Here is a 27673-nt window from a genome sequence, read left to right on the forward strand (position 1 = left end):
AACGTGATTTTAAATACACATACTCTGGGCCCAGTCATTCCCTCCTCTCCCTTCTGACCAGGTTCTCCCTGCAGGTAGAGAAGAAATCTACATCAGTATTTACAGGCTATCAGATTTCATGGGACTTACCAACTTCTTCTGCTGTGAAAGGAATCAATCTGGCATACTGTATTCAAACAAATTATTAGCTCATTCAAGCTTATTCAAGTATATAAGAGGTAAAAGAAAAAGAACAGTGGAAGAACATGAGGCCAACATGTATTTTGCATCATTGCATTAGCCTAACATGCTGTCCACATATGTTCTATGTATATGGATGTTTGCCCGTTATGCCTTCCAGCATGTAGGAGCAGCAACATCCTGTTGCTGTTTCTGTAACATTTAGTTTTTATGGGACGGGGTTGTTAGCCATGTGCCCAACCTCCAACATGGAGGATCTGGTGCCCGACGTGGGACACAAACCCATTACCTTGAGTTGAGTCTCATGCTCTACCAACAGAGCTAGTCGTGGCCCTTTTCTATGTATATAACCACAAAAAATATGAGGAAAAGAAAAAAACAAATGACCTCTACTGATTTATGACATATATTCTAGCAACTGTAAAAATTAAATTAAAATTCAGTCTTAGAGTATCTGCTTAGAATGAATCAATGAATATTTACCTTCATTCCATTCTCGCCAGGAATTCCAGGCTGCCCCTTCAATGACAATAAATTAACACAGTAGTTTAACATATAAGTCATCCAGAACAACTGTGCTTACCCACTGCAGCCCAGCATATTCAAGAGATACCTTTACACTCCAAGAAAGGGGTAAAAAAAATCCAAACTCACCATTTCACCATGAGGCCCAGGATCACCCACTTCTCCCTTTTCCCCCTGCCAGAAAACGGAGAAAAAACATTCACCATCTTTACAGGTGCAATCAGTTAGCTACAATTTCTTTCATTGGCTTTAATGTGATTGTGAATTAGTGTGGTGTTGTTGAATGATTTTCATGGAATTAACTATGGTAAAGATTGTAAGTGACTAACACATGGTGTGTACAGGAGTGGGAAGAAAGCCTAAGCCTAATAAGTTGATTCTTAGTGTAGCCTGGGATTCTTCAGAAAAAAGTAGCATACTGTATACTGTATAGTGTGACCACTGTAATTATTTGCTGTCAATGGTTGTTATCTGAATGTAATAACTCATCAGCCAAATGTTTCAGTAATATAACAACCTACATAATTTTTCAAATGATTAAAGTATTAGAAATTTGAGAGGAATGAACCTATTTATAAATATTAAAAAACAAAAAAGGGTTTAGGTGAACAATTTTCCTTCTTGATAAATTAAGCTTTTTTTTCTCATCATCTTATCAGACTCTTACTTTTGTGCCTGGCAATCCGTCCATTCCTGGTTCTCCCTGAGAGCCAGCTGCACCTTGTTCTCCCTGTAAGAGCATTGGAGCATTAAGCCAAACAAGTGAGAGAAACAATTTTGTACAACATCTACAGACTACTGTGGGTCATGAATTTATACAGAAATATTGTTCTAAAAACATCCAGAAAAAATTATTGAGAAAAACACACTTGATGCTGAAAGATATACAGTGCTCCAACTGTTCAACCAGGCTTCTACTGTAGCTATCTTATGGTTAATTTCATAATAAAAATGGTTTGTAAAGTATACAGTGCAAATGAGCCAATAGAAGAGCAGTGTATACAGCACATCACTGTAGTGCACAGTGTGCACAATGCTCTCTATAATGGCTTTTGAAGACTGCAAAAATGAAATTGTTGAGAATTTGTAATGTAGAACAAATAAATATCCATAGATTAAGTTATTTTGATGTCTAATTACAATGTCACAACTTCCATGTCAAATTAATTGTAGTATGTGTGATAGTCACGGTTCCGCACGGGGTCGTGCCCCCTGCCGCACATTCCGGCCCCCACACCTGGGGCGCGAACCCGGGTCTCTGGCCTAACACAACAGGGCTCCAACCGTGTGAGCTAAAGGAGACCTCCCCCAGCCCAGGCAGCTGAGGACCCAGATACACGAAGTGAGGGCGCTGATATCACCACACTAGCTCCGCTAAACCCTCCCCTGCTGAACTTCAGCTCGACGAAGGACACTCCACACTCCCGCCCGAGTCACGGCACCAATGTGACAGTCACGGTTCCGCGTGGGGTCGTGCCCCCCCCTGCCCGTTCCGACCCCCACACCTGGGGCACAAACCCGGGTCTCCGGCGTAACGCAACAGGGCTCCAACCACTTGAGCTAAAGGAGACCTCCCTCAGCCCAGGCAGCTGAGGACCCTGATACGCGCAGTGAGGGCGCTGACGTCACCACACTAGCTCCGCTACCTATGCACAAGAAAACCTTGACCTGAAAAAAAAAAACTTTTCTTTTTCTTAACTAAAGGATTCATAAAAGCTTTAGCACATAACTAAAATGTGCTATGAAAGGGTGGGCAATCAATGGGTTACACTGAAAGTGTGCTGATGGCCTCTTTAGGTGACTAATCACAAGGTATCCAAACAAAAGTTATTCTCCTTGATAAACTTGAAGCACACAGGGGGAGAGGGAAAAATATCTACTGCTAATCTCCCTCTAAAATTTCTGATCAAACAGAATCTGGCTGGGTGATTTAAAAGGCATGGCATCACTATGGGATATCAGAAAGCCTCTTTCCTCTGGCCTGATAGCATGTTTTGGAATCCGACTAGGGTTTCACATAAAACATGAAAGGACTGTCTGAGTTTACAGTGTAAAGGGTCACTATGCTGGTCGGAGTCTGTTGTAGAAAAACTGAAGCTCTTCCTCATTCATCAGACTAATTTACTGACCTCAAAGAAGGATGCTGAGGTGGGGAAAAAACAAGTGGGTTTCATCTACAGTATCTTAAGAGTGGCTGAGATTTAGAAGAGCAAAGGTATTTAAGTAAGAAGGGAAAAACACATTTGGGAACCTCTAGCAAATATCCCCTAGTAATTTCCTGTTGTACTTTCTGTGAAGATTTATATTCGACATGCTAACCATGTATTCTGAAAGGACTCTAATCATACAAGGGGAAATTATTTTACAGTACAGTGTATCAGGCAACAGGGAAAAGTGTATAATATAATGAGAGCAGAATGAAGCAAAGGCTTTAAGTGTATGACATGCCTACTGTACAAAGAATACAGAAATAAATACAATAACTGTAGTAAACTGCAACGGTTATGACTGCATAGCTCTATATTTGCAAAAATCTTTTCTATCACTTTAAAGTTAAAAGTTTTCCAATAAACTTTTTTTAATGAAGACATTGGATGTTCAAAGAGGAATACAAATGCTGCTTGATATATGACATATATGACATTGTTTTACTTTTGTCTTTCGTGAGAGTGGGTGGGATTGAAGCAAACCAAATGCTTTAATGTGCCTGCTACTGACCTTAGGCCCAGGAAATCCCTGTTGCCCTGGAGGACCTTCTTCACCATCTTCACCCTGGCAAAATCAATGCATTGACAGTACAGTAATTTAAATTCAAGAGCTAAATTTTAAATAGCAGACCCAACAAGACGATGAATTAAATTTTCTAAAACCTGTCTAACATTTTTTTCAAAGAGCAATAAAAACAGTATACATTTTTTCAAAAAATCAGGAATTTGAGACACTGAGTAATAGGTTTGTACATACTGTATGAGTAAGTTAAAACCCAAATTAGAAGATTAATGAGTTTAACCTCATAGCAGAAAAAAAGGAACACAATGTGCTCCAAGCACAAAGTTTACTCGATCTGGGATGGTAATTATGTGACCAGAAAAGAGGAAGTGTCGATAATATACTGTAAGTCTGTAAAAGTCGGTGATTTTCAAAGTCCCATACACTTTGATCAAGAAGAAAAGTCCATCTTCACGATGGATAATTATTTGCAACCGCATCTATTCTTCAGGCTATATTTCAAAATCAGATTACACATTTAAATTTATGTACAGAACAATTTATGTTTCAAATGTACAGTATATTAACATTGGTTACTCTGTGCTACAGAAAAAAAAACTCAGTAAAACTCAGTGTTGAAATGTCACAAAATTAACATTTGCTGAAAGTAACTTATGTTGCTGTAGATTGAGAAGTGAAACTTGTAAATTGACGGATGAACTGCTGACAGATGGGAAAAAAATCAATTGTTTTTTTTTTCTGAACTCAGATCCTTGATAACCAAACTCTTACCCTTATTCCTGGAGGCCCACGGGGTCCCTATAGATAGAAAGAGCATCAGAGCAAATTCATATTGTGTACTGTGCAATTTCAAAAGAGATGTAAGAACAGTAAGCCAGGAGAATGAATGATAACTGTTTTACTGTACATTTAAGGCAACAGATTGTAATTTGGAGCTCATTTGTGTTTCTCTTTCACCAAGTTCAGAATTGTTAAAGTTTTAACGTTAAACAAACCTGTCACCCATAGAAAAACATCAGATATATACATAATTCACATTATAGACATTTACTGTATACAAAAAGCCACAATGTCAAAACAATACACCATACCAGTTAGTCCTCACAGATAGAAACTATGTCATCTTATCTTATGAAGTTTATTTAAAAAAAACACTGCACCATTTAATTTGCTATGTAAATACTTTAACCAAATAATAAATACTATACCCAAGATGAAAAAATCTGTAACATATAAGGATGGTTCTCCAGTTATTTAAAGTCTGCCATAAAATTAGCACATACCTCAATCCCATCTGCACCACGAAGACCCTAAACAGACAAGAGAGATTTCCACTTACAACGTCTAAAGACTTGCAGGATTGTTCACAATAATAGCAATCATTGGTTACATCCGCATCCTGATATTGGAACTCTGTTGTCCTTTAGACAATGTGTGCTTGTGTGTCCTAACATTGACTGGATCCCCATACAGAAAATAGTCCTGCCTTTTGCATTATGCTTCCAGGGTAGGCTTTAGGGTGAAGTACAACTTACCAGTTGTAGGATCTTTTCTGAGGATGGATTGATAATTAGGTGCTTTAAAACAAGTCATTATCCCTGTAGAATAAACCCAAAACCTACTGTAGGACCTTGAAACCTACGATATTTTAAATATCAAGATCCAAATACTCTTGATATTTAAAAGAGGCAAGAGCTACCTGCTTAAAGAGCAAAATTTAAGTTGAATTATTGTGTAATTAATATAATCAAAATTAAATAGACTAAATTTAAAAGTTGAACCTCACAACATTCTGAAATTCTGATCAGTTTCTAGTAAACCTCTATTTTCATCTCAGGCAGGAATTCAAAGTTAACACTAGATGCCAGTGTTCTCCAAATCAACACAAAAGGAATGCGGCAGTATCTGGCACGCCATTAAGAACAAGTGCTTGACTAGTTGTGGCTCACACTGCTTTTGTGATTGACATACTTTTGGATCTCTCTTATATTGAAATAAAACCAGCAAAAGAAGGTTCTTTTAGCACAGATTCTGGACACTTACTATACCACACAGGTGACATTTTGGGGTTTGCTAAACACGTGTGACTGTACCTGTGATCGAAAGGGGAGGGACCCTAAGATCAGGGTGTGATTGAACAATGTATCTTATACAACCATTTCCTGCACAAGTCTGGGGCAGTTAGCTCTGGCCCAACCCAAAACTTCACAGGGACACTGTCAAGAGTCAAGAGCACTTGTTAAGAAAGTTTCAAAAAGCCCCTGCCGAGTGGAGTACTTGTGCTGCTCTGGAATGTGTGTCTTTTGGAGTTAGTTTTTATCTGATGTGCTCTGGGTGTGGGTAGACAGTTTTGAATGTTGTAATCACTAGGTATATAAAAAGAGCACTTAAACAATACTAGTGTTGGTTGTTGTTCTGTACATACAGTGATTTTGAGAGATAAATAGTACCTATAGCTAGGGAAGAAGGGCCCTAATTGTTAGGTGGCATAACTGTCAGCAAAACAAAGGTATTTCTTGCATTTAGGGGTCACAATCTGTACCTTTACAATTCTAACTCAATATGACATGTATTATTAAATTAAAATGGATAATTCATTTTCACACCTTCACTGAATTTTGATAAAATCTAATAAAAGAAACACCATATTCAAAATATAACCTATTTTTTTAGTTAACCATTAGGACATTTTTATCACCTGTCAAAATAATCTATTGGCATTTTGTATTGCATGCACATATACCGTATAAAGAGTTTACTGGAAAAAGCTCATCTCATTTGATGTGATTCTCAGCTTAAAACCAGCTACCCACTTTGTTCAAGTCACTAGGAACAGACACTGATACTCTTGTAATTATTAAAACATCTAAATAAAGCCTTTTTCCCTTCCCCAATGCCAAAGTATTTTACCAACAATTTTCGTTCTAATTTTCTATGCTGTATAATGAACATTTGAAACTATGAGATCCAGATATTGCAGTTTTTATCTTGATAATTTAACTCTAATGTACGGAAGCGCATTGCTGCCACTAAGTAAAAAAAACTGCCCCCTTATCTCGTAATAACGAATTATCTTGTAATTAGGTGATAGCAATGCTTACGTCGGTGTATGTTCAACCTGTTACATTGTGCACTGAATCCATGTAGAAGCTGCAATGAAATTGGTACTTTCGGTTTAATGATTGTGTCCAGCCCTGCAGAAACTGTACAGATTTTGACTGGGATTTAGTCATAATGAAATCTTGCAATTTTAAGCAAATATGAACAGAATCATTACAAGCATGAGGACCAGTTTGGTGGGATTTAGAGATCAAAGCAATGATAGTTCTGTTATGAACAGTTACACATGCAATCACTTACACTGCTTAAAACTGTAAGTACGCATGTAACGATATACTGTAGGTATTGTAACGGACACGGCCGAAATTACAAGTTGTGTGAGCCGGTTGCCAGCACAGTGATGTAACCACCTTTCCCTGTGAATAGCAGTGGCCTCAGCCGCCGGGTTGAGGGGAGATCTCCCTTAAGCTCAGCCGGCTGGTTCCCTGTTGAGTGACACAGCGGTGGAGGGCTGACCAGAGGCGGGAGCCACGAGAGAGCAAACTCACGAGAACCCAAAACATTATAGTATTAAAGGAATAAAAGGTTTATTACATGCTGAAAAGAGAAGAAAAGAAACACAACGTTTTGGCTGTGAGGGCTTCACAGCTGAAATATTTTGTTACTTTTTTTTATCTTTTCAGCATGGAATAAACATTTGATAAATAAAGAGAAAAAAGCATGGAATAAATAAAGAGAAAAAAAGTAACAACATTTTGGCTGTGAATATATAAATTAATATTGTAATTAATTTCTTTAGATATGCGATTCCATATTATATTCCCTATTTGTAAGTCTAAGACTTGGATGTTATATCTCAGCGACTCCACCCCGCCCCCGGCAGATTTCTCCTCCCACTGTTCCACAAACACCAATCATAAGAAGTCAGGTCCACATACTGTATACTGAAACAGAAGTGCACACGGCAATGAACGCCAATGTGATATATCATATATAATATTTATAAATATATATAGTATTTGTTTAATATTTTTCTTAATCCAAATTTTAAGTTAAATTACTCGTTTCTGAAATTTGTACAAAATATAGATGTTCTTAATGTGGATGTAGACCAGTGAAAGAGGCACATTGTGTTCGCAACAAGCTATAATAACAAACTGTTTCTACACATCCGGTATATTGATAAGTTGTTCTCCAATTACTGGCCATTGTAAAAATAACCCTTCTTCACTCCTTTGTTTAACTTAAAGAATTTCATGACGAAATCCTTAATCATGAAACTATCATGTTAATCTAGATACACACACTCACGCTAGAGTACATTTTGCCGGAAACATCCTCCCAGAGTAAATCTTTGGACTGCGCAGTAGTGTATTGTACGATATACTGTTTAAAGTTTAAAATTTAAAATTGAACTGTTGGCTGATTACTGGCTGCTGAAATTTGGATTAGAACAAAATACACATTCTCTCAATGCAGATGTAAACCTTGTAGCGGCAAGGCTTATTAATAATACAGGACTTAAGTTTGCTGCTCCCTTGCCAGTCTCTCTCTCCCTCATCTTAGTGATGCTGGAAACAGGGAGGCCATTTCACCACCATTTAAGGTGTTTTTCTATCTGATAGAGTTTCCTGATAAGGAACAAGTCCCAAGGCTGAGATTCTCCAGCCACCCCAATGAATGGTCATCTCTGGCACCTTACTGTCTGGGAGATTCCAAGGGAGAGTCTCATCCCAAGGTTTACAACCCTAAGGTCAGAGAGCATTGTTACTCATCCTCAACCTTGATCAGCCAGTCATCCTGCCTGGTAGTCTCGAATGCCCGTGGAACTTTCAACCAATGAACAACCGTAGCTCCTCCAGATAAAAGAGGCAGCACAAACCCCAGAAGGTCTCCCTCCAGGACATTCTCAGACTCATCTTGGACAATCATGACAGCCAGTGTGTCTGAGTACCAGGACATTACTTTGTTCTAAGAATCAAGACCGGAGGTTGCCCGCATGTAACCAAAGGATCCACCTGAGGTTAGCCCAGCAGCAAGCCACATGAATTGCCGGTAACCCACCATGAATGCTCACCTGATCAATGAGTGAACTACGGTCAGAACTGTTGACAGCTGAATCTCAGTATTTAGGACTAGCGCTACATCGGGAACGAACCGGTCTAAAGAGTGTGACTTGCTTGGACCCTCAGTCACTTTTCATGTGCACAAACTCTGCTAGTTCAGCCAGGACTAACTAGCTGGTCTTTAGAGAGTCACTGCCAGTGCACCGCAGCAGGAATCTCTCCCTCCTTCTCCGACACCTCCAGCCGCACCAGGACTGCCTGGCACCGGGCCAGAGGACACCGACTGGACGCTGCAACAGCCTGTTGCTGTTCCTTTGTGTCCGCGGGAGATCTGAATCCACATAGATTGGATGAGTATTCAACATTCAGCATTACAGCATGATAATTCAATTGTTACCTCAACCCCAGTTGATATAAATTCCTATGAGTGATGTACTTGCTTTTGAGTATCTAGTGTAGAAGTTGTAATCAAAGCTCATTAATGAAATCGTATACAGATGCAGCCATTCAAAATGCGCGGTAAAAACCCGCGGTACGGTAACCTACCCACAAGCCACCGCGGGGCACTGGAGGGTACCGCAGGGCAAGTGATTGGCTGGCCAAAATGACCGACAGGGGCACTCGTGGTGCATTGGTTGGTAGTGCAAAGATTTAATCATTTAATGTCTTTACTGTGCACATTTTAATCCGCTTAGTTTTGAATATTTATATGGATTTTACCACTAAAGGGAAATTTTAGTAGCTGAGCATAAAAAGAAGAGGAGCATAACGCATCTGAAGGTCATAAACGATATTAATTTAGGAACATAAACATTACTGTATGTATGTAAACTGTACTGTGTATGGCTGGTCTTGGTAGTTTAACGAAAAAATACACACCAGTCTTCCATTTCTCCCTAAACATTTTAAGCATGAAAGTTTTATGAAACGGTACCCAAATATGCGATTGCTGTATAGAATTAATTTTAATTAAAAAAAAATATTTAACACGAACATTAAGCTGTTTACATCTTCCGCCTGAGAACAGTCACCCGTTGCTACCCAACGCAGAATGGTGATTGGCTGACACCATCTGACACCCCTCTGATTGGAGAAAAAAGACGTGCTGGTTTGTTATACCAGGAAGAGGATTTCTTTCTATTCAAAACGTGTATTTTAAAAGTTTAAGAAGTAAAAACCTTACAGCGTACAGATTTCTAAACTGATCAGGATCGTTATCTTTGTCTTATGCATAATAATGTTCACCGCTCTGTCCAGCAAATTAATAATAAACTTTATTTTATATAGCTTTTTAAACGAATAAGTAATTAGATTGCTCATAAACCTAATCACTTGCTTTTTCTTTTTATTTAGGCTCAGATTTCAACTATAGATCGTATTATTAATAACCATAATAACAACCAACCAACAAAAACAACCATATAAACATAATACCAACCAAAAACATAGATAACAACCACAATACAAAATCAAATAATCAAACCATTTTACACTCGCAAAGTCCTCCAATTATCATAATCCCGCCCCTTATGCAAAACCTCCTCCCATCCCAGTTTATCCTGTTTATCATAAACAAAATCCACCTCAATTTTCAACATAAAGCATTACACAAAATCAATACCTCAACACTCCATACTCAACAACGATAATTCACAAACAGCCAGAACATGTAACTACACATTCCCAAACATACCTACTTTCCATAGCCCCGCCCCTTATGCAAACCCAACACCCCTCCCCTGTTCTCTCTCTCCCCTGGCGGTTGTAATTGTTTTTATTTTCAAATAAATTTTAGCAAAGTCATGTATTTTAAAAATCTTAAGATTTTTCTATATATGTCTTTATTTAGTGGTTTCATTAGTGACAAAGGCTTAACTTTTTTGGAAAAATGTCTTTTATGTAAACCATGTTTGCTATTAATTCATTTAGGGCTAGAATATGTTCATTGTCTTCCAATGAAAGAAGGGTTCCTTTCGCCGTAGTTGAGTTGACATTAGAAGCTTGCCACGCCCGGACTGTAACACCAACGCATTACCATGTTAAAGCGATTTCATTGAGGAGCCTAGCTTTCTTAACTAGTAAGTACTGTACTTACTGGGTTTTTGAGGGGGGAGGTGTCTTTTGCTGGAAATCTCGCCCCGTTCTACTTTGAAAATACCTGTGAAACCGGTTTAATTCGTCACAGCCAGCACTCCCACATAGAGGGGGGTTGTATTTGCAGTGCATCGGTATACAGTAGATGGGAAAGCCAGAGCAGACTGCTACGCCGCCCACGTGTTATGCTCTTCGTTAATGTCTAAGCTGGAACACATCATTATATCTCATTTTGTATTTCTTAAAAAAAAATCATTTGCCCAGCCTAACAGTATTGTTGTTATTGTTTTTAACCTGTAAAGCGCTTTGAGGAGCCACCTTTAAAGGCGCCATATACAATAAAGTTAATTATTATTACTATTGTTAATTTGCTGGACAGAGAGGTGAACATTAATACACAGAAGACAAAGATAGTGATTTACGTTGCATTGTGCATTGTGCTGCTGTAATACAGTTTTAAATAATTAAAAGTCTTTAACAGTATCAGCTTTATTTATGGGTTTTAAATAAAGGCGATTTAAACACGATTTAAATCAATATAAATGTTTATATTGTAACGCATAGGTGACTATTCATTGTTATTAAAATGACTTAAATTCGATCATGTTGTGATATTTAGAAATATACATTTGTTTGGTGTGAGTGAAGTTTTATTTAATCTCTGAGCCATACTGATTCTTATGGAAGCCAGTTTCCGCCAGGGAGTATAAAAAAAACACACTATGGCATTCTCTCCGATGCAGTGCATTTAAAAACATATCTCTGATGCTGTTCCTAAATGAATATCGTTTATGACCATCAGACGCTTTATGCTCCTTTTCTTTTTTCCAGTGGATTGAACAGGGAGAGGCATTTCATGACGTACTTTTCACTGATGAAACAACAGTGGCTCTGGAACAGTTTTCAACCATGTCGTTTTATAAAAAGGGGAGATATGTGAACAAGCAAAACCCAAAACAAACATGTATGCCATACGGCGTACGCGTTACTGAAGCTAAAAGTTTAGCCTTTGTCACTAATGTAACCACTAAATAAAGACATATAGAAATCCCTACGGTACAGACTGTATATGGCTGGTATTGGTAGTTTAAAGAAAAAATACACACCAGTATTCCACTTTCTCCCTAAACATTTTAAGCATCATAGTCTTACATGTGGTTATTTCGGAAACGTTTGTACGTGCTCCTTCTGACCATGTTACTGTTTACTGTTACTGACCATATTAAGTTTAAGTGCCTGTGGGCATGTTTCCTGTCCGTGGGGGTGGGGGGGGGGGGGAGGGTGTGGACCGTCTTTCATTAGAAGGTTAGTATCTTCTACTCTGAGAATGTAGAGGGGGTGGAAAGTGCCCGCGGTCATTTAATTAGTATCAAAATTCACACTGATTCCCTTGTGAAGATATGGACAAAAGAATATTTGTGCGTGGTAAAAAAATGGCATAAAAACGACAAAGTGAAGGCTGTGAAAACATTCACAATGTACTTTATACACAAAGCAAGTGTTCTCACAACTCTAGGAGGTTTCGTGAAAATGCTACAGGCGTGCCAAAATCGTTTTTTTTAAATTCAAGGTGACTTTGCCGCAGTTTTCATTTTCAGATTGTGAATCAAAAAAGGCATTTAATTAAACACGCGATTGCGATTTTAATCAATTACTGTATTGATTGAAACACACATTCTGTACAGATACAGTACAGTCACATTCTCCTGTCGTCCAGTGGTGTAAAACGAATTAGCAGGTGATTGAGATAACAATGCACCGCCCACTGAGTGGAATTCATGATAAAGGTGGTAGGTTGTGTACTTTTGTCCAACAGAACAATCTTACTTTTATAAAATATACCGCCTTTTTAATGTTTAATGATTAACATGCTGTAATACACTGTTTAAATTTAAAAGTCTAAAGAGTATGCAACTTAAATTCTTAATTGAATAAAGATTGTCCCTCAGCAGTGATCGGGATTCGAAACCGACGTTTTCTGGTGACAGCTCAAATGCTGTACAGGAGAGGTTAACCTTTATTTGCTCCATCTGGCAGTTTTACAAGGTGATTCCGGATACTATTAACATAATCTAATTTGCATACGGTATACTGCGACACGCCCACCGTGTTATACTGCAGCATACCCCGCTTGTTTTGAATGGCTGCATCTGTACCTTTTGTATTCTGCTAACCCTCACTATAAGATTTGTTATGTTCATATGCACATTTGATATATTAATAAATGTATTCTCGTGTATTAGTATCCGTGTGTGTGCATTGCTGAGATATTCCGCAAGGTCAGTTTTCTAATAGCCATCAAAGAATCACTTTGTGACTTACTGCTACAATTAATAATTGTCCCAGTAAATGCACAAAACCCCTACAACCTGAAAGAGACACATTGTGTTCACAATAAGCTATAATAGTAGACTATTTTTATGTATTCGGCTATGTAAGAAACAAACCGAATGTAATGCTCTGATTGGGCTTTGAATCATCTGGGTGCAGTGCACTACACTTCAGTCCATTGCCCATTGCCACTAAAAGGACAATAAAATTTTGAAATAAATGGATATTAAAATTTTTCAACACTTGTGATATTTTAGCTGCTTAGTTACACAATTCTATATTAATATTACTATCAAGTGGTATTAAATCAGCACAACATTTTTAACAATAACAGCAAGTGGAGTTCTTACTACTGTACGTATTCTTTGAAAAGGATAAAACATTATACAGTTCCTTTTTATGAAGTACAGTATATAAACTTAATATGTAACCATGTTAAAGTCATAACCCACCATAAGTAATGATGTTAAAGACTTTGATAAAAATATTTATGAAGAGGGTAGAATACTGTTCTGTATGTTTTCATATTAAGCTATCACTACCATCTACTGTGCACAGTACATAAGATTACTGTGTGTACACTATTACATTACAGTACAGTTTTTGTTTTCTGCTACCAAAATTTACCTTTGGATTTCATAATGTGAATGTTAACCTGAAAAAGGCACATCACGTTCAGTATAATACAGTATAATCAGCTACAGTATAATAATAGTTTAAAATTAACGAAAGTCTAAAGAATTTACATCATTACAAAAGATTGTCCCTCAGCATTGACTGGGATTCGAAACTGGGCGTTTTTTGGTGACAGCCAAAAAGCACCACACTCCCCGTTAAGCTTTTACAGCTCCACCAGGCAGTTCTACAAAAAACTGTAGTCACATTACTGAAAATGTCTAAAACGCTGCAGACTTCTGCAATCTACCGCAATCTTGCACAGCCATTGAACTATGAATTACTGCAGTATCCCTCGCGCGTTCTGAATGGCTGGATCTGCATATACTATATACACACCATGTATTCTTAAAAGACAGCTGCTATGGGATTACATATTTTTAAAGCTGAAGCGAAATGATGATTATGAATACTTTTCAGGCTAATATTATTTAGATATGAAGCTTGCATCAAACAAGTACTAATTTACAGTTTAGAAAGTGCCAGTGTTGGACACAAAGTATTTCCTTACTTACATGAAAAATAATGATCAGTTTTTCAACATTTTTGAAAGCTAGTTTTGGTTTATTCAAATTAAATAATTTAAGTGATTTTGGGTAATTATAACTGTTGAACACAAACCTTTGTGACAAAAGTGTTGTTGTATTATCTGTGAGAAAGATATGTTAGCATGGTTCTCCCATACAGATGACAAAAAGATGTTGTGACCCTTCTCTTTGGTTCTAGAGTTATTTTAAAGATAAAATGGTAAACAATTCATGTCTATGTGAGAACATTTAACTAAACCATCAAGAGATTACAGTATGGTTTGAATATATGCAAAGTGGATTGTCACTAATGAAGTCACTGAACTGGACTGTTAAATGAGATCATCCGACGTGAATACTGTATCTCTTACCGGGTCTCCAGGAAGGCCACGGGGCCCATCTTTCCCTGTGTTCCCAGGAGGTCCTCTGGGACCTGGAGAACCAGGGGGGCCAGGAGGACCAGGGGGGCCAGCCTGTCCTTGATCACCCTAAGAATTAGGGAGAGAGAGCCATCACATACTACCAACAATAATAGTGTTTATCACCAGTAACATTATTACATATTGTACAGAGAAAGCACTCCTGTATTAATCTGGAACTACTATTATTAGTATTCTTGTGCTTTAAGTCACAGAAGTGGGTCTTCTTAGCAACGATTATGTTTTAGAACTGTTTGTGCAAATTTGCAGTCACAAGCAGACAAACACTGGAACTATGCACAGTTCACCGGCATTTGTTGTATTTCACTCTAGTGATACTACTACCAAATTTTTAAAAGGACCTGCAGACCTAAATGGAGTAATTGATTGGTTTTATGCCTCTTAAAGTCTTTCACTTTGAACTTAATTTGGTGGTTTCAGTACCAAAACATCAACAGCTCATAAATAGATTACACTTCATTGAAAATTTAAAGTTTTTTTCCCTGTCTGTTTTCAGAATGTACAGTACATCTGAGGTTAAGAAAACTCTAGCAGAGGTATCTGCTTTGCAGATAAGTAAATGTACTGTATACTATACTCTGTAACATTTGAATAATTACTTGATACTTCTTCTACCCACCTTGCAGTTTTGGCCAAGCTAAATTGTTTTTAATATACATACCTGTAACTCCACAGGTCCAGTGTGCTTGTAGCCTGTCTCACATATTACAATATATTTCACAAAGAAGCTTGGAATTTACCATTTTTAGAGGCAAAAGTGGGATTTTTCCTTGAACCATTCAGATCTTCTTTTTAAAGACAATTATAGTATATTATTTTCTAAAGCTTAGCATTTGTACCCAAGGGCACTGAGCAGCACTGAATAATGATGCTGTTTTCTGAAGTTGTAAAAAATAATCTGTAAAGTTATAACTGCATTTATTTTCAACAAGAGCAACATCAATTTTTTTAAAGAACAAGCACATGCTTTTGTATAATATCAAACAACATGCACAGTATTCTCAGCAATGCAAGAAGCTCTAAAAAAGGTGAGATACCAGAGAGAGACATAAAGACATTAGGACAGAGCACAGGCTGAGACACAAGTGCATAACTCTACCTTTAAAATCCGCCGCTGAAAGCTAGGCTGATCAGCAGAGAGAAATCCATGGTCGAAGCGAGGAAAGACCATCTGACCCGAAAGATTGATGGTGAACAGAAGGGAGGTTGAGAGGAAAGCCACCAGAGGATGGAGACACAGAAGAAGGAAACCAGAAGAGAATATTTTGTACAGTAGTAATAAAGAAGAGGGAGGTTCAACAGGGCCCTACAATGAATAGCATGGCAGTTTCCTCATTCATTATTTCCAGTGCTGCAGAGAACATATATTTTTCAGTCAATTAAGGAAATGGTAAACACATGTTATGTAATTTCAGTCTCTGAAGCAACAGTATGAACACTTGAAGCTGAAGTTCAGGTGCTGCTGGTATGCTCCAAGCTGTTTATGCCTCCACTGCCTGGCCTTAATACTGCAGTTAAGAAAATAAGAAGGAAAAATATAGGGTGCTGATTAAAGATAAAGAGGAAAATGAGATTTAGTTATTAGAATAAGAGGCACAGGTGAAGCATTTCTAAGTAAGGCCAGTGGTAGAGAGCCCACTGTTATGTTCAGGACAAACCTTCACTGTGAGAATCTGATTACTGAGCAGAGCTGCAGAAGCACTCAGGCGTGGAAATCCCTAGAGACACACAATATACAATATTGATGCTTGCTGAAGCTGGAATAGTGTCCTTGTAAAAGTGTGCATAAACTACAGCAATGTTAAGAACCCTCATCCACAAAACAGCTGTGTAAGTACAATTGTGTCACCTATGAACTAATACCTTAATAGCTGCTAAAATCAGAAGCAAATGGTTCTGGCAAAATGTTGGTAACCTTTTTTCAATATCATGTGATGTTGATCATGGGTATGGACCACTCCTGTCTTTGAAGGCCTCAGGGCTACTCTGCCGTTGATCTTGTTCAGAAAACAGATAAAGAAGTCTAATTCATACTTTGTTACTCTTAAAAAATAATTAATTTAACAAAAACCTACTTATTTTAAGACTGTCAGTTTGACCATTGAATATTCACTGCAGATGGACTATTGTTATTAGAGATAGACAGATCATTGTTTTGTGAGGCCCATACCGATCGCTGATTTTCTGTCAGCAGGATCGGCCATTACTGATACAATCCGGGTCGGGTGGGTTGGTGTGTTACTATCCAGCCAAAGACATGGTGTGTTACTGTCCAGCCAAAGACACAAAAGATGGTACAGATGCAGCCATTCAAAATGCGCGGTAAAAACCCGCGGTACAGTAACCTACCCACAAGCCACCGCGGGGCACCGGAGGGCACCGCGGTAAGTGATTGGCTAGCCAAAATGACCGACAGGGGCACTCGTGGTGTATTGGTTGGTAGTGCAAAGATTTAATCATTTAATGTCTTTACTGTGCACATTTTAATCCGCTTAGTTTTGAATATTTATATGGATTTTACCACTAACGGGAAATTTTAGTAGCTGAGCATAAAAAGAAGAGGAGCATAACGCATCTGAAGGTCATAAACGATATTAATTTAGAAACATAAACATTACTGTATGTATGTAAACTGTACTGTGTACGGCTGGTCTTGGTAGTTTAAAGAAAAAATACACACCAGTCTTCCATTTCTCCCTAAACATTTTAAGCATGAAAGTTTTATGAAACGGTACCCAAATATGCGATTGCTGTATAGAATGAATTTTAATTTTAAAAAATTATTTAACACGAACATTAAGCTGTTTACATCTTCCGCCTGAGAACAGTCACCCGTTGCTACCCAACGCAGAAACACAGCCACTAACTAGCAAAGAGAGGACATTAGCTAGCCAATATGATAAAGAAATAAATGATTATTTTGTTTATTTCTTTTGCACATTTATTTGAACATTTCCATCGATTGTACAAGCACTTGGAAACTGTCCAATCCCTAGTTCATCAGGCATTTTACCGGTCTGGCGCCGGTCTGTGTCTTCCAGGATATAATGCCAGCGAACTCTTGTTTTTATGTCCACTATAACAGACAATCTCCTTTGCTTTTAACCGAGCGTTTAATAATTTCCTAAAATGAAAATGATTTACTTTATTTCCCTCACGGGATCAATAAAAGTATCTATCATCTGTCTAAACTATGGGACAGAATTCTGGGGTCTCCCCATACCAGAGATTATGGTAGGGCTTCAGAATGGTGATTGGCTGACACCATCTGACACCCCTCTGATTGGAGAAAAAAGACGTGCTGGTTTGCTATACATACTGTACCAGGAAGTGGATTTCTTTCTATTCAAAACGTGTATTTTAAAAGTTTAAGAAGTAAAAACCTTACAGCGTACACAGATTTCTAAACTGATCAGGATCGTTATCTTTGTCTTATGCATAATAATGTTCACCGCTCTGTCCAGCAAATTAATAATAAACTTTATTTTATATAGCGTTTTAAACGAATAAGTAGATTGCTCATAAACCGAATCACTTGCTTTTTCTTTTTATTTAGGCTCAAATTTCAACTATAGATCGTATTATTAATAACCATAATAACAACCAACCAACAAAAACAACCATATAAACATAATACCAACCAAAAACATAGATAACAACCACAATACAAAATCAAATATATCAAACCATTTTACTCTCGCAAAGTCCTCCAATTTCCATAATCCCGCCCCTTATGCAAAACCAAACCTTCCTCCCATCCCAGTTTATCCTGTTTATCATAAACAAAATCCACCTCAATTTTCAACATAAAGCATTACACAAAATCAATACCTCAACACTCCATACTCAACAACGATAATTCACAAACAGCCAGAACATGTAACTACACATTCCCAAACAGATCTAATTTCCATAGCCCCGCCCCTTATGCAAAACCAACATCCCTCCCCTGTTCTCTCTCTCCCCTGGCGGTTGTAATTGTTTTTATTTTCAAATAAATTTTAGCAAAGTCATGTATTTTAAAAATCTTAAGATTTTTATATTTATGTCTTTATTTAGTGGTTTCATTAGTGACAAAGGCTAAACTTTCTTGGAAAAATGTCTTTTATGTAAACCATGTTTGCTATTAATTCATTCAGGGCTAAAATATGTTCATTGTCTTCTAATGAAAGAAGGGTTCCATTCACCGTAGTCGGGTTGAAATTAGAAGCTTGCCACGCCCGGACTGTTACACCAACGCATTAGCATGTTAAAGCGATTTCATTGAGGAGCCTAGCCTTTAACTAGTAAGTACTGTACTTACTGGGTTTTTGAGGGGGGGGAGGTGTCTTTCGCTGGAAATCTCGCCTCCTACTTTGAAAATACCCGTGAAACCGGTTCAATTCGTCACAGCCAGCACTCCTGCAGAGAGGGGGGTTGTACTTGCAGTGTATACAGTACACGCGTTATGCTCTTCGTTAATGTCTAAGCCGGAACATATCATTATATCTCATTTTGTATTTCTTAAAAAAAAATCGTTTTCCCAGCCTAACAGTATTGTTTTTAACCTGTAAAGCGCTTTGAGGAGCCACCTTTAAAGGCGCCATATACAATAAAGTTAATTATTATTACTATTGTAAATTTGCTGGACAGAGAGGTGAACATTATTACACAGAAGACAAAGATAGCGATTTACGTTGCATTTTGTATCGTGCTGCTTTAATACAGTTTTAAATAATTAAAAGTCTAAACAGTATCAGCTTTATTTATGGGTTTTAAATAAAGGTGATTTAAACGCGATTTAAATCAATATAAATGTTTATATTGTAACGCATAGGTGACTATTCATTGTTATTAAAATGACTTAAATTCGATCATGTTGTGATATTTAGAAATATACATTTGTTTGGTGTGAGTGAAGTTTTATTTAATCTCTGAGCCATACTGATTCTTCTGGAAGCCAGTTTCCGCCAGGGAGTAAAAAAAAAAAAACACACTATGGTATTCTCTCCAATGCAGTGCAGTTAAAAACATACCTCTGATGCTGCTCCTAAATGAATATCATTTATGACCATCAGAAGCTTTATGCTCCTTTTCTTTTTTCCAGTGGATTGAACAGGGAGAGGCATTTCATGATGTACTTTTCACTGATGAAACAACAGTGGCTCTGGAACAGTTTTCAACCATGTCGTTTTATAAAAAGGGGAGATATGTACACGTTACTGAAGCTAAAAGTTTAGCCTTTGTCACTAATGTAACCACTAAATAAAGACATATAGAAATCCCTACGTTACAGACTGTATATGGCTGGTATTGGTAGTTTAAAGAAAAAATACACACCAGTATTCCACTTTCTCCCTAAACATTTTAAGCATCAGAGTCTTACATGTGGTTATTTCGGAAACGTTTGTACGTGCTCCTTCTGACCATGTTACTGTTTACTGTTACTGACCATATTAAGTTTAAGTGCCTGTGGGCACTTTTCCTGTCCGTGGGGGGTGGACCGTCTTTCATTAGAAGGTTAGTCTGTTCTACTCTGAGAATGTAGAGGGGGTGGAAAGTGCCCGCGGTCATTTAATTAGTATTAAAATTCGCACCGATTCCCTTGCGAAGATACGGACATAGGAATATTCGTGCGTGGTCAAAAAATGGCATAAAAACGACAAAGTGAAGCCTGTGAAAACATTCACAATGTACTTTATACACAAAGCAAATTTCCCCCCCCCCCCCTCTCTCAATTCAATTCAAGCTGCTTTATTAGCATGACAGATGGGTACAATCAGTGTTGGGTATTTACTTTGCTTTGAGATGCCACTTTTAAAGGTGATATATAAAATCAAGGCTTTAACTTGCTTTAACTCCGCAAGTCTGAGTTCTTGTGTCTGTCCTATCCGAACCCAAAAGTATTACAATATGTATCTTTATAGCAGGTGGTGTACAGCTTTTTAGTATAGATTACACTTTTCTAAAATGTATTTAAAAAATAAAAACGATTACAATCTAATCTTTCCACGTTTGATCCCAACGGGCCACACCACACAGCTGCCAGCACACCTCACCTTACCAGGCCACCACTGCGTCACACCACACAGCTGTCAGCGCACCTCACCGTGCCAGGCCACCACTGCATCACACAGCTGCCAGCGCACCTCACCGTGTCAGGCCACCACTGCGTCACAACACACAGCTGCCAGTGCACCTCTACATACCCGACCACCACTGCATCACACAGCTGCCAGCGCACCTCACCGTGCCAGGCCACCACTGCGTCACATAGCTGCAAGCGCACCTCACCATGCCAGGCCACCACTGCATCATACAGCTGCCAGAGCACCTCACCGTGTCAGGCCACCACTGCGTCACACATATTTCAGCGCCATATATTTCATGGATATTATGGAATATAATGGATGGATATCTTAGTTATCTTTCTAGTTCACAGGTTTGCATGCATAATTTAATTTTGAAAGCCACTGAGACATCAGGTACTACTGTTGTATTTATGAAAAAGAAACAAAACAAAAAACATACTAACAACTGTGCCATCCTACTCCTTAGTTAATACATTTTATTATTCATAAACAGTTAACATTGTTAGCAAAATATTTTGAATTATATTTAACCCTATTTTTTCTTTAGTTTTGTATTTAACTTATTATATGATAGTCAGACTTAATGTATATTTGAACAATGAAAATATATTTTTACAAGATTTTACATTAAGCACTTAAAATTAATATGGTTAATAATAGTAAACTGTAACATGCTGTAACAAGATCGGTTAAACTGCGAAGAAAATGCTTTCAGAGAAAATGTTTCAGGTGTGAAGAACATAGATCTCCAATGCAATTTCAACCAAACCTGTTCCCACACACCCTGCCCCCACTACCATTAGAATATACACAAATATTTTAGCGTTTCATTCTAAGCAGAAGACCCTCACACCTGAAGAGTGCTGGCTGTGACGAATTAAACCGGTTTTACAGGTTTCAATCACAGACCATGTGACATGGGAGTCAGGAAATTAACACACAGCGCCACCGGATTTGATAACGCTATAAAAACGCTATAAAATAATGTGACTTGGCACAGAACAAGTTTACAGCACAGTACAAAAATAAATGCTGACCATGACTTTAGAAGCATAAATTGCCTTACACTCAATTTAAACACAAGCTGTCTTTAGCCCTCTAAGCTGGTTCATACAGAAATGACATCACTGAAGTCAACTCCTAGGTACTGTAACTGTCGTGTGGATAGTTTCACAAGAATCAGACAAAGGTTTAAGCATCGCTTGTTCTAGATAAAACTGCAAAAAAAAAACAACAACCAATAATGTACTTCTTTGCAGCTCTGTTTGCCCAAATCATATATTCACAACGTGAAATCTAGAAAATAATATTACGTAACCAAAATCCACAATATGGAAACAGAACCTGTGTAATTGTTGATAGATGATGTACTCGTAACATTTTTTCAAGACGAACTACAACATTTGAAAATGTTAGAGATATGTACTTGATATCTCTAATCAATCCACGGGTCCCAGCACAAAACGAAACTAAAACGCATACCGTTTCGCCCTTCTTATTAGTTGCTCAAAAGTAATTTGACCGTATGAAATGCATAATATAAACCTAGAAACATATACATGAGCAGTACTTAAGCACTGTAGTATCGGTGTTAAGACATACCTCTCAAATACTGTAAATCAAGTTAAAAATATCTCAAGACCGATTCTGGTCATAATGAAACCATGTTTCATGTATGTTTTCTTTTTCATCTTGAAATAACTCATTTCTAAATACCTTTTCACTGTTAACATCTTGCAGCAACTCTGCGACAAAATATACACTCTTACAGTTCATCCTGCTACCAACATTAAATAAAACAAATCTTAAGATTTCTATATTTATGTCTTTATTTAGTGGTTTCATTAGTGACAAAGGCTAAACTTTCTTGGAAAAATGTATTTTATGTGTTGCGGAAAAAACTGACTTGCTTTAACAAAATATGTTTACAAATCCTTTCACCTGGCATTTTCGTAGTTAGAAATTATGGAACGCTCTGTTAAAAGCAAGGGAGTTTTTATGTCCGTTGCAGTTCTTTTGCAACATGAATATAATTATATCGTTATTAATTTCTTGAGATACGCGATTCCATATTATATTCCCTTTTAATCAAATTCTAAAAGTATGCTTGTTGACTCCGGTATCACGTTAGTTAAAGACTTCGAAGCTTACAATGTTTAGGGAGAAATGGAATACTGGTGTGTATTTTTTTCTTTAAAGTGCCGATTCCTGGAACACCCCTCTGAAGTGGTTCCATAAAATCTGGTATACGGAAAAGAAAGCGTTGATAAATACAAGTGTCTTTTAATACACTCTTTGCTGTGCTCTTGAGGATCCTTGTGATATTTTAAGCTCTAGTTGAATGATAGGTGTCGCATTTTAAATCATTTTCGTAGTTAGAAATTATGAAACGCCCTGTTAAAAGCAAGGAAGTTTTTATGCCCGTTGAAGTAAAACAAAATGCCTGACAAAGTATGGCTTGGACAGATTCCAAGTGCTTGTACAAATGTGCTAAAGAAATTATACTTTGAGTATACAGCTTGTCCAAAGTCATCCATTATTAATACTATTAGTAATATCTTCAGTAAAGGCTTTGATGCATAAATATTTCTGATAAAGGTAGGTTGTGTACTTTTGTCCAACTGAGCAATCTTGCTTTCATAAAATATACCAACATTTTAATGACTGATGATTAACATGCTGTAATACACAGTTCAAAATTAAAGGCTCAAATGCTGTACATGAGAGGTTAAGCTCCCCCTGGCGGTTTTACAAGGCGACACCGGATAGTTAGTCACGTGACACACGTGAACATACGTGTCGCGGTATGCCGCGAAATACCTCACCCATTTTGAATGGCTGCATCTGTATGAGCTAAAATTGTTTTATTAACAAGTGAGACAACGTTTTTTTCAATCAACTCACATGAAGTAACAAGCTGCAGTCTAACAGTTCTTCTATAGATGAAGATGACCAAATGCCATAATCTGAAAAGTATTCCGACCAGGAATGGCTCTACGTGAGATATCAAGTGGCAGAATCCTACATCTTCAACAAGCGAAAATGGTTGGTTATCTACCGCAATAAATTCCATTATTTTGGTCTTGATTCATTTTGCTTTCGGGCTATTTCTGCTGTACCTCTGGTATTTCTCAAATGTCGCCTGCACTGACGGTTGTCTCAATGTCGGTGTAGCTTTATCCCTCTTTGCTAGCTCAGGTTAGTTTAATTGAAATTCTTTATGTTAATTCCCCCACAAGACATGTTAGTTTTACAAACATTGCAAATATCATTGGCTTGATCTGGATCAGATATTATAAAAAACTGCCAGACGGATGACATGTTTTCATTCCATGGCAAATGGCAAAATTTTGGCTCAAATATTATGCATCATAGATCGGCTCTCAGTATCAGCCAAATGAAAGGAACATCAGCTGATCACATATTTAGAATGTAATGCCGATTCTGATTTATAGCCAATCAATCCTTCTACCCCTAATTGTTATTCTTAGTTTAACAGCTTACATGCTTTCCTCTTCTCAGAGCATACTCCATTTGCTGCCTGTCATTAGTCTGAAGGGACGGAAGCCATTGACCTTAAAAGCTCTCACCTTAGCTGAGAGACATATGTTTTTCTAACATCCAGGGACTTTGTAAAACGTAATTTAGCATTTAAAACCTTTGGGTGACTGTTCAAAAGCCAAAATGTGTCTTTTCATAGTGACAAATAACATTTTTCTTTGCATGCACTGACATAATGACCAATTCTTAGTGTATAGTCCAAGAGAAGAAAAGCTCAGGAAACATTTGTGTAACAATGATGCATGACCAGGTCCTTTTTCTTCCTAACAGACTACCAAAGGTCATGAGAAGTCACCAGATCATTACATCAAAATTAAAACCTTCATGTCTGGTATTAAAATACCATTTTAATTACTTTTAAAGAACTTTGTCTTTCAAAATATAGCATAATGAAACACTTTCCTACCTAAACAGTCTGCTCGCAGAGAGCAGAACGATTTTTCCCCAAGCGTCTTCAGTCCAGCATTTAGCACAACTTTAGTGGAGTTTTTTTTAATCAAACTAGGGTCTGTCTTGGCCACTTTCTCTTTCACTTCCACACAGCTATTACAGTTATTTACAATTGCTAACAAGTGTTTTTCAATACCGAGTTCACTTTTCAAAACTCTTCGCACAGTTAACATAATAGCCCTCTATGTGGACCAAACCATGAATGATTTTTTCATTGCTTAGACACAAAATGTATTCGGTGAACATAGTTTTCAAAATTCAATTAACTTCTCACTCAAGCTCCACTACCAGCAATTTGGTGTATTTTAACAGCCCAATTTGCAAATGCTTGCATATTCTGTCTCAAAACTGCTAACACTAAATTTCAAAACCCAACATATATAGTAAAATCCATGGGGATAGCAATTTGCTAAGTTGCAAATATATTTGAACACATTCAAAGCACAGAACAAAGTTCTAAAAATAAATGTTACTGAGACAAACTGCTGAATGAAGTTATAATAGACCAAACACAGTTGATTCCCATCACAGTTGAAAACTTACCCAGGTGCTGAGAGACTTTCAATTCCATAACCATCTCATAAAAAGAGGAAATCTTTGGAATGATTTTGCTCAACATAGACCCAGCAAAAAACGCAGGAGTGGGTGAAAGACAAATGGCTGGACGATGGAGAGGAAGAGAGAGAGGAATTCGAATGTGTGGTGGCTTTCACCGCAAAGGAAGACCATGGCCTATTGTGTCTGATGAGATAAGAGCTACCATAATAGACCATGTCATAAATCATGGTCTGTCATTGAGAGAGGCTGGTCTAAGAGTTCAGCCAAATCTTAACTGCTCAACTGTCGCATTTATTGTACGAACTTTCCAGCAAACCAACAGGTAAGTTATGCATTTTACTGAAATGCATACAGTAAATATTAGCCTCTAGAACCACTGCTAATGTGTAATTGTATTTGTTCTCAAAGGACTCAATGACTACCTCCCTCAGGGGGAAGAGGAAAGACGTTCAATGCTGAGCAGGACAGGGCCATTGTGAACATGGTCATTGCTGATAATGCAATCAAACTTTGAGAAATTCAGGCGAGTGCTGGCAGATAACACTGTTTTTGAAAATGTTCAAGGTGTGAACAAGCCTTACAACGATAGCTCAGGCCCTGAGAAACATCACATCGGCATGAAGCAACTGTACACTGTTCCTTTTGAGAGGAACAGTGATCGTATCAAGGAGATCAGGCACCAGTATGTGCAGGTAAGGTGTCTATTCAACAGTAATGGTTTTGAACAAGACTTAGGGCACTGATGCACTCATGGAGGTGTAAAGTGTGACCATTGTCCACATGATCAGATGTCCCTCCTGGAAGCAATGGAAGCCGGATGCCTGGACATAATAACTGGAGACTGCCAGTGATGGATCAGGAATGCAAAGAGTGTATATTCTTTCCCCATTGTATAGCAAGAGAGGACATAAGGTGTGATGTAGATGAGAACATATGGCGAAATGCAGAAGAACGGGTAGACTAAAACCTGCATTACTGTACCTGTGACTTATAGTTTTGTTTTCAGTACTACAGTACAGGTTTTTTTATTACTGTAAAGTTCTGTTGCATGTACTGTGGTGGTTCATTGTATACGCAATGTGCAATCCTGTTTTGTAATGGAACGTTTGTTGTATACTGTGGTTATTTTGGAAAAGTTTTTACTTGCTCCTTCTGACTATATTAAGTTTATATACTTTATAAAAAGTTATAATGTTTAACATTTCAATGAATACTTGCGATTGTTATCGCAGTAAAAGAAATGGATACTTTTTAGAATTTAATAGGGAATATAATATGGAACCGCGTATCTAAAGAAATTAAAATAATTATATCCATATAGCTCAAATTATTACAGTAGTACACTTTCTTCGTAAACATCTGCATCAATTTGACTCATTCATTCGTGATTACTTGGAAACTTCTTGCCTGCCCATTTCAGCTACAATTTAAGTTGTCAAGCGGCGCGTTGGTGGAACAGCTTAGGCATTTGCCTTGCATGCTGGAGGTCAGGGGTTTGAACCCAGCTGTCGCCTTGAGTTTTCTTTAAAAAAATAAATATTTGTAAAATGAAAATAGTAAATATTTTCGACACTATATTGTATTTGTTGGTATTTCTAAATATCTCAACACGTTCAAAGTTAAGTGATTTATTAATAACAACTAATCATTTCAAACTGCTTGTATTTTAAAATTGTATTATGTTCGGGGTGATTTGTCACTGTTTTCACAAACTTTATAACATTTATTAAAAGTCAATTTTGGAAACAGGGTGTTCCAGACCTCTGTTTAATTTCTGAAACTCCCTCTGTATTCCATGTTTTAACCTTTTCTATGAATACTTGCGCTCGTTATGGCAGTAAAAAAGCTCATACGTTTTTAGAATCCGCTTAATAGGGAATATAATATGGAATCGTTTATCTAAAGAAATTAATAACGATATTTACAGATCGAAATATATGTATTTATATAGCTGGTAGTATTACTGTAATCCACTTTCTTTGTAAACATAGTTTATTTTTAATTTGACTTATTCATACATGATTACCTTGAAACATTCTTCAGCTGTTCGTCTCAGCTGTGTTTCCGAGCAGCCCTAGACCCACTTACAGCAAAATATTTTCTTCCAACAAATACTTAAAAAACATAAAATACTAAGTATTATGTACACTATATTAACATGTTTGTTTTTTTGGATATATATTATAACATATTCAATGTTAAGTTATATAAATAATTAAATAAAAACGGGAATTAGCAAATGTGAATACTGTCAACTGTTCAATTGGTTTAATTCAAAACACTTTATTCAGTGGGGCAATTTAAGAGACGCCTCAAGCCTTAAAACAAAATTCCCTCCTTTGTTTAACTTAAACGAATTCCGTGATGAAATCCTTAATCACAATACCATTACTTAATATTGAGAT

The 27673-nt window shown here is 37.4% G+C and overlaps 1 protein-coding gene across 1 annotated transcript in view; it reads right to left on the reverse strand.

Moving 5' to 3' along the window:
* Positions 1 to 27673, reverse strand: part of col23a1b (collagen type XXIII alpha 1 chain b) — a 117580-nt gene that overhangs the window by 61585 nt on the left and 28322 nt on the right. The window contains exons 6-14 of the mRNA XM_088603841.1: positions 15728 to 15799; positions 14560 to 14676; positions 4719 to 4745; positions 4207 to 4233; positions 3424 to 3477; positions 1373 to 1435; positions 835 to 879; positions 664 to 699; positions 24 to 68 (exon numbers count right to left, since the gene is read on the reverse strand). Coding sequence (XP_088459967.1) covers positions 24 to 68; positions 664 to 699; positions 835 to 879; positions 1373 to 1435; positions 3424 to 3477; positions 4207 to 4233; positions 4719 to 4745; positions 14560 to 14676; positions 15728 to 15799 — 486 coding nt within the window. The remainder of the gene's footprint in view (positions 1 to 23; positions 69 to 663; positions 700 to 834; positions 880 to 1372; positions 1436 to 3423; positions 3478 to 4206; positions 4234 to 4718; positions 4746 to 14559; positions 14677 to 15727; positions 15800 to 27673) is intronic.

Source organism: Lepisosteus platostomus, chromosome 13, assembly GCF_059453375.1.
Source record: "Lepisosteus platostomus isolate fLepPlt1 chromosome 13, fLepPlt1.hap1, whole genome shotgun sequence".
In the NCBI taxonomy this organism is placed as follows: Eukaryota; Metazoa; Chordata; class Actinopteri; order Semionotiformes; family Lepisosteidae; genus Lepisosteus; species Lepisosteus platostomus.